We start from the raw sequence: 13024 nt of genomic DNA, 5'->3' as shown, positions 1-13024 counted from the left end.
GATGGTATTGCTCTCTCAAGAGGAGAATAAAATGAATCCAGATGTGATAAATTCACTCCGGGTGTTGCTCAAATATGGCTGGCATGAAAAAAAATCAATGCGAGTTCACACAGCAACCTTTGACCTACAAAGTGTAATTGTTTCATCCTTCAGTGCATGAACAGTGGAAATGTTGCCTCATTGAGGTGACCAGAATGACCCGACACAGAAGGTGACCTTTGATTATTTGTTTGAATTAGTATAAGTGTATACATTATTGAGTAAGCACATCATTGTTTTCTTTGTTTTTCTGACTTTTGAAGTTGACCAATAAAATCTTAAACAATCCCATTTCCTAGTTTCCTGAGAATTCATGTTCACAAGACTGCAGAGACGAAGCGACGTCCTCTAATGTTGAAAAATGAAGCCGATGTGGAAGTGCAAAAAAAAAAATGCAGTTTCTCGAGTGAGCAACAAGCGCCTTAACGAAGTTCTGTGTTCAATACACCTTTGTACTTATAGAGTGAACACGTCAAATTGTTGTCCCAGTGTGCCAATCAGTTTGCACACACACACACACACACACACACACACACACACACACACACACACACACACACACACACACACACACACACACACACACACACACACACACACACACACACACACACACACACACAGAGCTGCTCCGCCTGGCCTGTGTGTCATGATTTGGTCTCATTTTGTTTTGTTTAGTCTTAAGTGTTTCCTGTTTTTTATTGTGTAGTTTTCTTATCCTTGTGTTTCTATGTTGTGGTAATGTTACATTCTTGAGTTCTGTGTGTCTTTAGTGTGATTTAGTTTGTAGTTGTCCTCAGTGTTTCTTGTGTTTATTCCTGCCTCTGTGTGTTTCCCTCAGTGTTGATTATCCTCATTGTCTTCACCTGTGTCATTAGTCTCACCTGTGTTTGATTTCCCCTGTGTCTATTTAGTCATCTGTGTTCCTTCCATCATAGTTGTAAGTTGCCAGTGTTGTTTGTCGTATGTTGGAGTTTCAGTGTTTATCAGTTTTTGGATTTTCTCAGTTTGGACATTTTGATAGAAAGTGTTAGTTTTTGCTGCACACTACGCATAAAATTGTTAATATTCCACCTTCAAATGGCGGTCTGTAAGCGCCAGTACACACACCCCATACAGATGTTTTATTGCAGAATTTAAATTTTACAGCCTGGTATAAAAAGAAAAAGCGGTTTTGGTCTTTATAGCTCCATCCTCCATCAGCACACGATGTTTAGGGGAGAATTTTTGTATAACTCTTGCAGGTTGAAGGTTAAGAGCGACTCACAATAAGGGGCGTGGCTGATGTGACCGGCGCGTTGTAGCTGTTCCACAGGAGGCTGCCTCACTTCCACCTCTCTGCTTGATACTAGATTGACCAAAAATCGGTTGGAGTCATTGTTTCTAACATGGTGATCGACATGGTGATGGGCTTTAAAAGTTGGCTTCAGTAACCAGTGAGTGACATCACTGAGTGTATGTCCATGTTTCATATACGCCGATGAATTTAAAAACATAGAATGGGGAAACTTTAATGAAAAAAAAATAGGTGATTCCTGCCCGTGATTGGTCTTCTTTTCTGCAGAGCAAAAAGGTTGAAGGGAAGTTGTGTTTTTCTGTTAAAATTCCTAATACTCTTTTTGTTTCCAGTCCCAAACTATCTCTCACAAAGTACCCTGAGTCTGTAAGAAGTCAGTTTATTGGAGAGTATATGAGCTCAGTATCATCCAGAAAAAACAGCAAGAAACTTTGATTTAATATCATTGAAAGTTTTTCCATTGCACCTGAACATTAAACCTCTGTGTGTGTTTTTTTTTTTATTTCTCTGACGTTGGAGTGTTTGGCAGCTCTCTCCTCTCTTGGCTGAGGCCCTGACGTGCTGGCAGACTGCAGGTTTTGTTTGTCGATCTCAGATCTTCTGTGTCACTAACTAATGAATCATCTTTTTCTACAGACAGGTTTTAAGGACTAATTGGACAGATGTGAATAAAGGTGCTTGGATTCATCACCATTGATTTTAAAAGCATGTTTAATTAACCTTTTTTTTAAGGATTACAAGACGCCTCACTTTCTGTTCACTGTGTTACAATGAATGGATTTCATAAATAATGAATCAGGGGGGGTCACCTATGGACCAGTTGGGACGGGTTGCTGGGGAAATGCCAGTTTTATCCACGAGTACAGACAAGTGCACTGATCTCCCGACTGCTGGGAGCGCCGGTCCCTGCGCAGCCCCCCTCACAGTCTGACATCGCTCCCTAAAATGCACGCCCGTGGCTCCTGTTTATTGCTTTCAGACCTTTGTCTCAATACAACAGAATGAAACGTCTTATTTCCCTTGGGATTCATAAAGTGTATATATTTCCTTTTGAAGGCTTTGAAATGTACCTGCCACAGCTTCCTGCTAGTGGAGAAAAACAACCATAACATCACCCAGCGGGCTCTACTGGGGCTGCAGTTTAACACTGAATGAACACAACAAACTCATCCTCATCTACAAAGCCCTCCACAACCTGGCTGAGCTCCTCCACCGGCACACTCCCACCCACACTCTCAGGTCTCCCCCCCCCTCCCCCCTCCCAGGACAAACTATCGCTCCTGGGGAGACAGGGCCTTCTTCATTGCTGTTTCCACTCTCTGGAACTCACTCCCAAAAAACATCTGAGACTCCCCCACACTCACCTCCTTCAAGAAATCCCTAAAAACTCACCTCTTCAACACTGCCTAACTCCCCCTAACTTCCCCCTCCCCCCTTACATTACTTCTTCGTTGTACTGTCCTCGTCGTTTTTGTTTGTTTTTTTGCTTGTTGTTTTTGTCAAAGCGTCTTTGAGTATTTAGAAAAGCGCTATATAAAACTAATGTAGTATTAAGGTTGCCAACCAGGTCAATGCTCCAGCTTCAACCCAGGTGGAAGTACAGAACAACTAATGAAATCCAATACAGCAGATCTATTATACATCCTGCTCTTCAAGACTTAAGCTGTTTTAGTCCAAATGTGTTTAAATTGAAAATCCCTGATGTACTGAGCAACACTGAGGTCTTAAAGGTGTTTGGATTATGCTTACAGGAGTCTTTGAGTTTTCCTTTCAGGCTCAGTTTAATCTTCCTGTTAATCAATTTGTGTCGCTTTGTTAATTACGGCTGTGGCTCTTTTCTGATTTGAGAGGACAATATGTTTCATAAAGTCTTCCAGCAGATGGCAGCAAGCTATAGAACTCTCTTCCCCCTAACGTGACATGAAGAGGAAGGTGTGATTTAGACTAAGCGATTTATAACTGAAGTTATATGCATGGAGAAGATCTTAGTATTAAAACATTTCTTAATTATGACAACAGAGATAGAGATATCTTTAATAGCATCCAGAAAATGACTTCTCCAAAACAGTGTCTATCTCTGGAGATTATTGGTCTTGAATATTTTTTTATTCTACTGTGGAGGCAGCCAAAGACAAATAAAGTGCAGCGTATCATCGTAAACACACTTATTGCTTTATTCATGTAGGGGGCAGCTGTGGCTCCGTCGGTAGAGTCGTTCGTCTCTCAAACAGATTGGGGGTTCGATCCCCAGCTCCGGCAGAAACAAGTCGTTTAACTCCGATTTGCTCCCGCTGCTTCGTCACCACCAACCCGCTAGAAACCTGAATCTACAGTCAACCCTAACGTGACTCATATCAAGCCTGTTGCTGGACTATTTTTTTGTCAGGCTGCATTGTTGGAGAAAGCTAGTCTTTCAAATAAAAAGGAACCACGCTGAAACCACAAGAAGTCCACCACATTGTTGTAACACCTTCAAATTCAGAGATTTCCTTACCCTCTCATTTCCTTCCTGTTTATGTGAAATCTAAACGGTTTATACAAAGCGAGTTCTGACCTTCACAATCTGCAGCTTCTCACAAACACTTTGAGCTCCTGTCCTGACAAGTAAATGTATTTTTAAAAAAGCAGTAAGCCTAAAGAAACTATTTATGAAAGCTCAGGAACAAATTAAACTTTCATTTTACACTTTACAGATGAACAGAATGAATATAAGTAAAATACACTTTACTTAAGGTATCAAATGTAGAAGCAATAAATGTGTTATAGGTAACTGGGTTATTACTGTTGATGCTGGGGAACCATATCTCCCCCCAAAGAGAAGAGAGGAGAGAGACAGAGAAGAGAACAAGAGAAATCAGGCTGAGTGAAAACAGGTTTTTAACTAAGTGAGTAAAACATTCACAGTTTAAGATTGATTCAAGCGAATACCAGCAATTCAGTTGTTTTAAAACTGTTGTTTTAGAGATGGATCGGGATGTGCAACTTATTGATGCTAACACATAAGTACTCTTGGTTAACTTAAAAAAACAAAACAATCTTTGTAAGATATCCGAACAATCATTTTCTCGTCTTTAAAGCGAGGCAATGCAAACTGTGCCAGAGTGTCAGGATGGTGTTGTGGAACAAAACTAGACATAGTGAACTGAATATGTAGCCAATTATCTAACATATTTATTCTCAAACTGTGGTACGAGTTCCACTGGTGATATGGGGGATCACTCTTGTGGTACACTGGGACTCTCTGATTTTTTAAATTTTAAAAATAAAGATGTACAAATCAGATGGATGACGAGTTTAGCTGATAGAGATAGCAGAGGAAGCAAATATGAAGGTTAAAATGTTTTGCATTTGTGGCTCCAATCGGGAAAGATTAGAAAGAAAAGAGCGGTGGATTCGTCGAGCGTCGCAACAGAAACTGCAAGAGGCGACGTTAGCAGTGCCAGACTAGCAACAAATGACACAGGACAGTCAGAAAATGTGACTCGAGTCACATCCAGTTTGGATCCTTTTGTAGTGACACAGACCGCAGTGTGTGGTACGCTAATGTATTTCAATGTTGGCCATAAAGGTGGTATTTTTTTGTGTTGGTACTCAATGTGGAAAAGTTTGAAACCCCACTGATCTAACAAACAGATCCAAGTCAAGAGACAGTTTTCCACCTGGAATCCGTTCATAATTCACCTCAATACCTCAAACTGAAGCCACATACATATCCACAAATCCATGAGTAATACCCGCACTCCACATAATATGTTCCTTATTTAAGTATTTTCCTTCTTTCTTACATCCGTATCCCACAATATACATACTCTCTCTCTTTTTCTTTCGCACTAACTTACTAGATATTATATAACCCATGCTATTTTACTGAACATTTTCATTTACTTTAATTCATTTATGTCAATCAATATATTATCATTACCAATAGGCATCACCATTATTGATATTATTATTATTCTCTTTCTCTCTTTTCTTTTCCTCTCAATTATCTTAAATTTTGTTTCTGTTTATTTTTCTTGCTACTTTAATGTATTATACTGCCACACACACATTCACACTATTTGTCTTTGCTAATGTTTTGCGTTGCTTCAATTGTCATGTCTATGTGCACATTTTTGTTTTGTACTTGTTCACCTTATCACAATAAAAACATTTTTTTTTTTTAAAGAGACAGTTTTCCAGATAAAGTGTGTTGATTCACTGATGAATACGCTAAATGTTCTTTTCACACCGTTTACATAAAGTTGTTTTTGAATGTTCTAGTTCTGGTTCTAGAATGTGATGTCACCATGTCACAGCTCTTTAAACTGTGTTTATGAAAAGACACCATTGGAGAGTTTATTTACACAACACACTGTGGACATCTCCAAACATTCACGATGCATTACAAAGCGTTCCTGGAGACCCGCGGCTACACGTTTAAGAGGAACCTCGGGGAAGGCACGTACGGCAAAGTAGTGAGCGCCTACTGTAAAGACCGCCGGAGAAAGGTTGCCATTAAGGTCATAGACAAAGACGAGGTCAGCGCCAACTACTTGGAAAAGTTTCTGCCTCGGGAAATGAAGATCATCAGGACTTTGAGGCATCCCAACATTGTCAAGACGTATGACATCTTTGGATTGAACTCAAACAAGGTATCTCACTTTTTCATTTTCTGAAGCCAGTGTTTGAGTGACTGTTCAGCTATACACCCTAATAATAATTCCCCTACTATTCATGGGGAAACATGATGCTTGTCCTTTTTTCTCTCATATAATGGATCAATATTATAAAAAAAAAATGTGGCCACAGTTTTGTAGTATTATGTAAAAATTAGATATGAAAATGTTCCCTTTAACAAGCTGATTTCCTTATCCAGTCTCCCGCTCCACACTAAGAGCTTGCTGGTGTTTTCTTATTATATTTGGTTCCCAAACCTCAGCAAACCGCACCAACACCACTTGGGGGGCTGTGGCTCAGTTGGTCGTCTCTCAACCGGAGGGTTCAATCCCCAGCTCCTGCAGCAACATGCCCGCTGTATCCTTGGTCAAGACACTCAACCCCGAATTGTTCCCGCTGCTTCGTCGGCGGCGTATGAATGGGATTAGTTACTTCTGACGGACACTTATAGCACCCTCTGTCATCAGTGTGTGAATGCGTAGGTGTGACTTGCGGTGTAAAAGCACTTTGAGAAGACTGGAAAAACACTATCCAAGCTCAAGTCCATTTACTTGCAAAGTTCAAAGGAGACATCATGGTTCATATGTTCAAATAAAAATTTAGTTTCAAACAGTTCACAGACGGCGGTATCCTCAGCTTATGTCCTGTGTTAAGTTGTTTTCACGCATGTACAGCCTGCTCTAATTTCCCAGTTGTTTTTCACACTTGTCACTCAAAGTGTAAAAGTTTCCCTGTCAGACAGAAGACGGGGTTCTCAGGAGACAGGACCTCATGGGGAAAAAATATTTCTCCCGTCATGAGGTTCACAGGACATCCAAGATGGTCTGACACCATAATGATAGTTTTCTATCAAAAACACACTGCTTCATTCCTCATTGATGGCATCAGTCCTTTACTGGTTGGTGATATTAATGTCATCAACCCATCTCGCCCGCAGTGAAACTTTCCTGACCTTTAACCTGCGGCTTCCCTCTCACCAGCTCGTCGTGAATTCCTTAGGGGTGGGAATCACCAGAGGCCCAACGATACGATATTATCACGATATTTGAGCCATGATTCGATATCATTGCGATTTCAAACATTTTGCAATATGCAACTTGTTCAAATTGAATTGTGCAACCCCTTCAGCGATTACAAATTTAAAAAAGCATATTTGATTAATATTAAAAAATATTGATACTTGGAGGCCATGAATAGATAAAATATCGACACGCCACCCCAACTCTAGAATTCATGTGGAAATTTTCCCTGTCCGGGCAAAGTCAGGGTGAAGAATTTGTTGGATTTGAATTTAAGTTTAACTGAATGTTTTTATTTTGAATGGATGCCAATGTATCTAAACTTACCTTCCCGAATTCAGTCATCTTTTTTATGCTTGTGTACACGTACTTGCACATTTGATCATGAATTACATAGTTTGTGTAAATTGTGCACGCAATTGTGTCTTTCCTTCATGCACACATCATTTTATGAAATGATTAAAATGCTGTTTGTGAATGTGTGAGCACTTTGAATTCACTGGTGTCTGAAAGGTGCAGTGTAAATAAACCAACCTTACCTTCAAATTTTAAGGACACCCGGACATTGATCTTTTAAGGTCCCCCCCCCCCCCTTGTTTTTCATTCTGTTGCATATTTTTAACCTTACCTTCTTTTGTCTCAAGGTTTACGTGGTGATGGAGCTCTGTAGGAAAGGAAACCTCCTGAGGTATATCAACCATCATGGGGCTTTATCTGAACCTTTAAGCTGCAGGCTTTTCACACAGCTGTGTAAGGCCATCAAATATCTCCACAAGAAGTTTGTCGCTCACAGGGACCTCAAATGTGAAAACTTGCTGCTGGACAGGCATTACAACCTGAAAGTGTGCGACTTCGGGTTCAGCAAGAGGCTCGTGTACAGACACAGGAACATGGTGTTGAGTGAAACCTACTGTGGCTCCTGGTCCTACGCAGCACCTGAGGTTTTGAGAGGACTTCCATACAACCCCAAATTGTCCGATGTGTGGAGTATGGGCGTTGTGCTGTACGTGCTTCTCTATGCATTGATGCCCTTTGATACCAGCAATGTAAGAAGACTGGTGGAAATTCAAATGAAACACAAAATCCACCACCCAGATGTACCGGCTGTTTCGTCTGAGGCCAAGGACCTTATCCGGAGTATTCTGCACCCGGATGTGGAGCAGCGGATTACAGTCAGAAACATCTTGTGCCATCCCTGGATGTTACGCAAATGGGAAATGGAGGACACTGATGAGGCTCCGTTGTCAAACCCTGGCTCTAGCCAGGAAGGGCAACCGGATGAAAACACAAAAGAAGAAGAGGAGCCTACACAAGAAAGTTCAGATCCAGGGGAGGGACCATCAACTGGTGTCCCAAGATGGTGATGTCACAGTGAAAAATAAAGCTGTTTGGGAAAAAGCTCCCTAAAAGCCCTCGCCTCTTTCCCTCTCTCTGTCTTACTTTGAATCTAAACCCGCTGAGGCAGATTACTGTCCACAGGTTTCCGTCTGTTTCCGTCAGTTTTGGTAAACCTTCCTTTTACAGTGTGGTGCATTATGGTGTAATACCACCGGTCAGGAGGTCATTACAGTGAAACTATGAATTACAAAGAAAAAGCTCCATAATTACCGATAACTTCCGTTAAGTATCACGTAGTTCTGACTGGTTTAGGATGGTAATAACTCTGATTTCATTGTGTTTACATTCCTGGAAACTATAGGGAACAATTCCATAAACACGCCCCCTCTATTACCAATTAACTCAAGATAACCATGTCAGTTATCATAGGTTTATGTTGTAACTGCACATGCTTTATCATGTCCTGTTTAGGACAGTATACTTTCCAATAAATTACTTTGTTTATTTTGGTTATTGTCCATGACCGAACCCGTTAATAATTAATTGACCTCAGAGACCATGAAGAATCACATCAGCACTTATCACTGATCACTCACTTGAAGTTTTTCCTGTCAGAAAGCGCCTGCTCATGTTGGATTCAGTTGTGCCTTTGTAATATTATGAAGAGTATGGTGAGTCTCTGCCACAGGTGAAGGAGTTGAAGTATCTCAGTGTGAGGGTTAAATGGATCATGGGCTGGACGGATGGACTGGTGCAGAATCAGCAGCAGTGCAGGCGTTGTACCGGACCATCATTGTGAAGAGATGAACCTGAAAGCAAAGCTCTGAAGTTTCAACCCACCTGTGGTCGTGAGCTTTGGGTCGTGACCGAGAGACAGAGAACGCAAATACAAGCAGCTGAAGTGAGTTTCCTCTGAAGGCTGGCTGGGAGCGTTAAAGCAGAGCAGCAACCGCCATCTGTTTTCATTATATGAAGGCTAAGAGAAATTCATAGGCCATGTGTTGCACCCTTGAAATGAACCGGTCAGAACTCGTCCATCTTCACTTTTAGCAACTTTTATTAAAGAAAATGCCCCACAGCTTTACACAAGCTTCGTTTTTCAGCCTACACACACCTCTGTGTCTTCTTCACTGAGCCTCCCTTAAAGGGCCAGCGTCTTAATCTTAACAGGTAGATAAAACACACAGAATTTACTGTTTACTCTTCAGAAATTTAAATTTACTTAAATACTTCTGGAAATTAAATTAGTTTAACTAGACACACTGATATAACAAAATGACAATGTCTCTTGAAAGTGAGTCAGAGTTTCAGAAACCAACGGTGGTTTACATGAGACAACTCACAAAGTCGAGTCTTAATTCTGCCGTTAAAAGACATTCATGATGCCCACCGCCTGAACAAGAAAGACATTTGTAAAGCAGCTTTTTTCCAGACAGACACCAATCATCACATACAAATATTTTCTTTAATTCTTTTTTGTTTTTATTCATTGTCCATTTGAATTACAAAAGTGAGGCAGACGTAGAGTTCAACAGTTTCATGTGATTAAAATCAGACTTAAATAAAATGTAGTGAGACCTATAAGGCCAGACTAAAGTGCTTTAGAGAAGAACTCATCGCAACAGTGTTTCAAAAAAGTAGTTATGACAGAATATACACATAAATAAATACAGGACACACAACTCTTTACATCATTGTCTTAAGATGGTTGTAACTGGATGAGAATATAATTTAACTCGCTTCTACAGCACAGAGCTGTGTCAGCATCAGTCCATGTTTAGGAATATCCCAAAGTCAGATTCAGCTCTTACACACACATGTTCAGCTCGTATATGTGCATGTTCGGGGCTTCAAATGCTCTGGCTTGATGTACATATAGGGGGACCAGGAGTCCATCTGGGAATGCATCCACCTGCCGGGGTTAAGGTCCTCCATCTGCTCCTCTGCCTCCTCCTCTTCACTGGACCCCTCCGCCTCGTCTCCATCCGAGCTCATCTTCCCCGTGCTGTCTCCCCTCACGCGACACGTCTCTTGATTTTCTGCCTCAGTCCCCGAAAGACTCGCGTGACACATATTGCAGACTCTCACGCACTTGGTCGGATGAATGTGTGCGATCACGGCTCGCTTCTTGGAGCAGGCGCCGCAGACCACGAAGCCACATCTCCTGCAGTGGTGTCGACGCTGAGTCAGGGAAAACTTGTCGGAGCAGCGCATGCAGATGGCAGAGGCCTGGTCAGGGATCCAGGTCACAGCGAAGGCTGACCCAGGCGTTCGCCCGCTGCTCTGCAGGAGTCTGGACTTGCATTCCTCCACGTGCTCCATCCAGGCTCGCTTCTCCTCGTACGACGAGGCCGACACGTAGAAGGACTTTCGAGGTGTGCGGATTAACCACTGGTTCCTCATTCTCACACTGTCCTCCAAATCCTCCAGCTGGACATCCTCTGAAACAATGAAACACTGTTTGTTAATACAAGGCATGAAAGGTATGGACAGTACGGTCAACAAGCATTTTAGATATCATGTTGTCATGACCGAAAAACAGGCAGGATAAACTGAGAGGACATATGAAGATATTATATGTATGAATTACAGTTAGTGACTGCACAATAATAATACGTTTATTTGGATAGCTCTCTGTCACTCACACCATATTCTTATTTCTGTTGTAGTAGTTCATGAAGAACAAGTGTGATAATGTAGAAATACAAGCATCGAATCCCGCCCTGTCCACCGCTAAGCAACCGTACGCAGTGTGAAAAAAGATGAGACGCTCACCTAGAGGGATGATCTGCTGTTTTTTGTGCAAGCGTCTATTCAGAATGATGCTTCCGTACACCAGCACGTCATTGAAGAGGAAGAAGACTTTCGGCTGAGGACCCCGGCGGCACAGCTTCATCAGCCGGCCCTCTCCGATCAGAACCCGGCCTGGCTGGGATAGAGGTCTCCCCAGTGGCCCGAATGAGTTCTCAACCGCGTGGATCCGCTCCTGGTTCTCCTTAGTGAACGTCAGCTGGTCGACCATGGTGTCCCTTGTATGTAGTTAACGATAAGCAAGTGTGCTGTTTTCAGTCTCTGGCTTTGTGCTGACTGTTCCACGCCTCTGTAGGTGTGATAAGTCATGTGTTAGTCTCAACTCTGATGAGACAGGCTCAGCAGGAGGACTTAAAAGCTGAGTTCTCGATGACGCAATGGGGCTTTCCAAAGTCAGTTCTCCTTTTAGGTAAACAATACTTGCAAGACAGAAGGGCGCTGGTGCTTTGAGTTCCAGGGAAGCAAATAACATCGACACTTACGGACGCAGTGTTTGACGTTTACAGTTAAAGGCCATTCCAACACGTCCCTTAAGGGCAATGATAGTTCAGTTCGTCAATAAAAGTAGTTGTGTAGTTGTCAGTGGTTGAACCAAAACTAAAAAAAAAATGTAAACTATTATTTAGAGATTATTTTATTGTATTTTCAATCACAACAAAAAGAACAAAACATGTTCTATGTTGATGCGATGAACAAGCTTTACAAGATTACGGTTAATATTTTCATTATAACATTATTCTGCCTTCAGTCGGTTGTCATGTCACACAAATGTAATTTAGCATAAATGAAGTCACTACACTAAACAACGATTAGATTCCTCCTGCAGGGTGTTTCGAACCTTTATCCAGCAGAGTAAGACCTACAAACTGACCGGTATTCATCGTTAATTAATTCATGAGCGAACTCTTTAGTATGTGTGAAGTGTTCCGGCAGGACAGTAAAGTCATGCATTCAAACGATGCTTCACACCATGTGACGACTAAATTATACACTGAAATGTACCTCGATCCAACCTGGCTGCAACTGATCTACATGCAGGATCTACTTGACCTTTTATTTCGCCAAAGAGAGCTCTAAATTAGTGGTACTCAACTGGTGGGTCGGGACCCAAAAGTGGGTCACGACTTTTGGGTCCAGGAAAAATAGTGCTGGCTAAAAGTCCATGATTGTTGTGGTTCAAAACTCCACTTTATTTAAATTAAATAAATCGTGTTGGTTGAAAAATATCAGAAATTTGGGTCGCAATTTATTTTCAAGGAGTTGGTGGTGGGTCCTGAGGCTAGACCGGTTGAGAACCACTGCTCTAAATAACACTAGTATAGTTATCAGGGTATTCTGTCGCTCTCTACATCAGTTCATGTGTTTTAAAGTTTTAAATGCAGATGTCTCAGGATCGTCCTTCACTGAAGCTCCACTGACTCACAAAGTGCAGATGAACCACATGTTAGTATCTGACCTTTGCCCTTTGCCGCATGTTGTCCCTCACTCTCTCCTCCCAACGTTTCCTGTCTCTCTTCAGCTGTCCAATCAAGTTATCCAATGATGGCATAAAATCATCCAAAAATATAACTTTAGAAAAAAATCCATCCACTCACTTACGGTCTCGTTTGCTGTTGTATGTCATAAAGAGGAATTGATGTTAATTTCAGTCTGTTTCAGTACTAGCTAAAAAAACTTAAAGACTTTTTAAAGTTTAGATTTAAAGTCTGTTAAAGCAGTTCAACATTTGTCAGCATTAGTCAACAGTTCATGTGAAACACTGACTGTGACCCTCAGGTTTGCATGTGACGAGAGATTGTTTTTGTGCTACTTCAAACCCAAAGAGATTTCCTTGATTTTCTTGCAGACTATTGTTCCCTCT

General features: G+C 41.5%; 3 protein-coding genes across 3 annotated transcripts in view; 2 read left to right on the top strand and 1 right to left on the bottom strand.

The window, feature by feature from the left end:
- Positions 1-13024, top strand: part of LOC132972727 (hatching enzyme 1.2-like) — a 217304-nt gene that overhangs the window by 113189 nt on the left and 91091 nt on the right. The gene's annotated exons all lie outside the window — the stretch shown is intronic.
- Positions 5716-8378, top strand: tssk6 (testis-specific serine kinase 6). The gene is made up of 2 exons (XM_061043816.1): positions 5716-5970; positions 7659-8378. The coding sequence occupies exons 1-2, from the start codon at positions 5716-5718 to the stop codon at positions 8376-8378; spliced, it is 975 nt and encodes a 324-aa protein (XP_060899799.1).
- Positions 9799-11502, bottom strand: plekhf1 (pleckstrin homology domain containing, family F (with FYVE domain) member 1). The gene is made up of 2 exons (XM_061033384.1): positions 11128-11502; positions 9799-10793 (listed from the first exon to the last, which is right to left on the bottom strand). Exons 1-2 carry the CDS (start codon positions 11372-11374, stop codon positions 10174-10176), a joined length of 867 nt encoding a protein of 288 aa, XP_060889367.1. The 5' UTR covers positions 11375-11502; the 3' UTR covers positions 9799-10173.

Source organism: Labrus mixtus, chromosome 1 (genome assembly GCF_963584025.1).
Source record: "Labrus mixtus chromosome 1, fLabMix1.1, whole genome shotgun sequence".
NCBI classification, from domain to species: domain Eukaryota; kingdom Metazoa; phylum Chordata; class Actinopteri; order Labriformes; family Labridae; genus Labrus; species Labrus mixtus.
Note: the sequence above shows the minus strand (reverse complement) of the source record. Positions and strands in the feature narration are given on the sequence as shown.

Bases quoted from the DNA above. Each gene is read 5' to 3' on its own strand.
- tssk6 (XM_061043816.1), top strand. From the start codon at position 5,716: ATGCATTACAAAGCGTTCCTGGAGACCCGCGGCTACACGTTTAAGAGG. The intron at 5,971-7,658 runs GTATCTCACTTT...TTTTGTCTCAAG, and splicing joins TTGGATTGAACTCAAACAAG to GTTTACGTGGTGATGGAGCT.
- plekhf1 (XM_061033384.1), bottom strand. From the start codon at position 11,374: ATGGTCGACCAGCTGACGTTCACTAAGGAGAACCAGGAGCGGATCCAC. The intron at 10,794-11,127 runs GTGAGCGTCTCA...TCATTGTTTCAG, and splicing joins ACAGCAGATCATCCCTCTAG to AGGATGTCCAGCTGGAGGAT.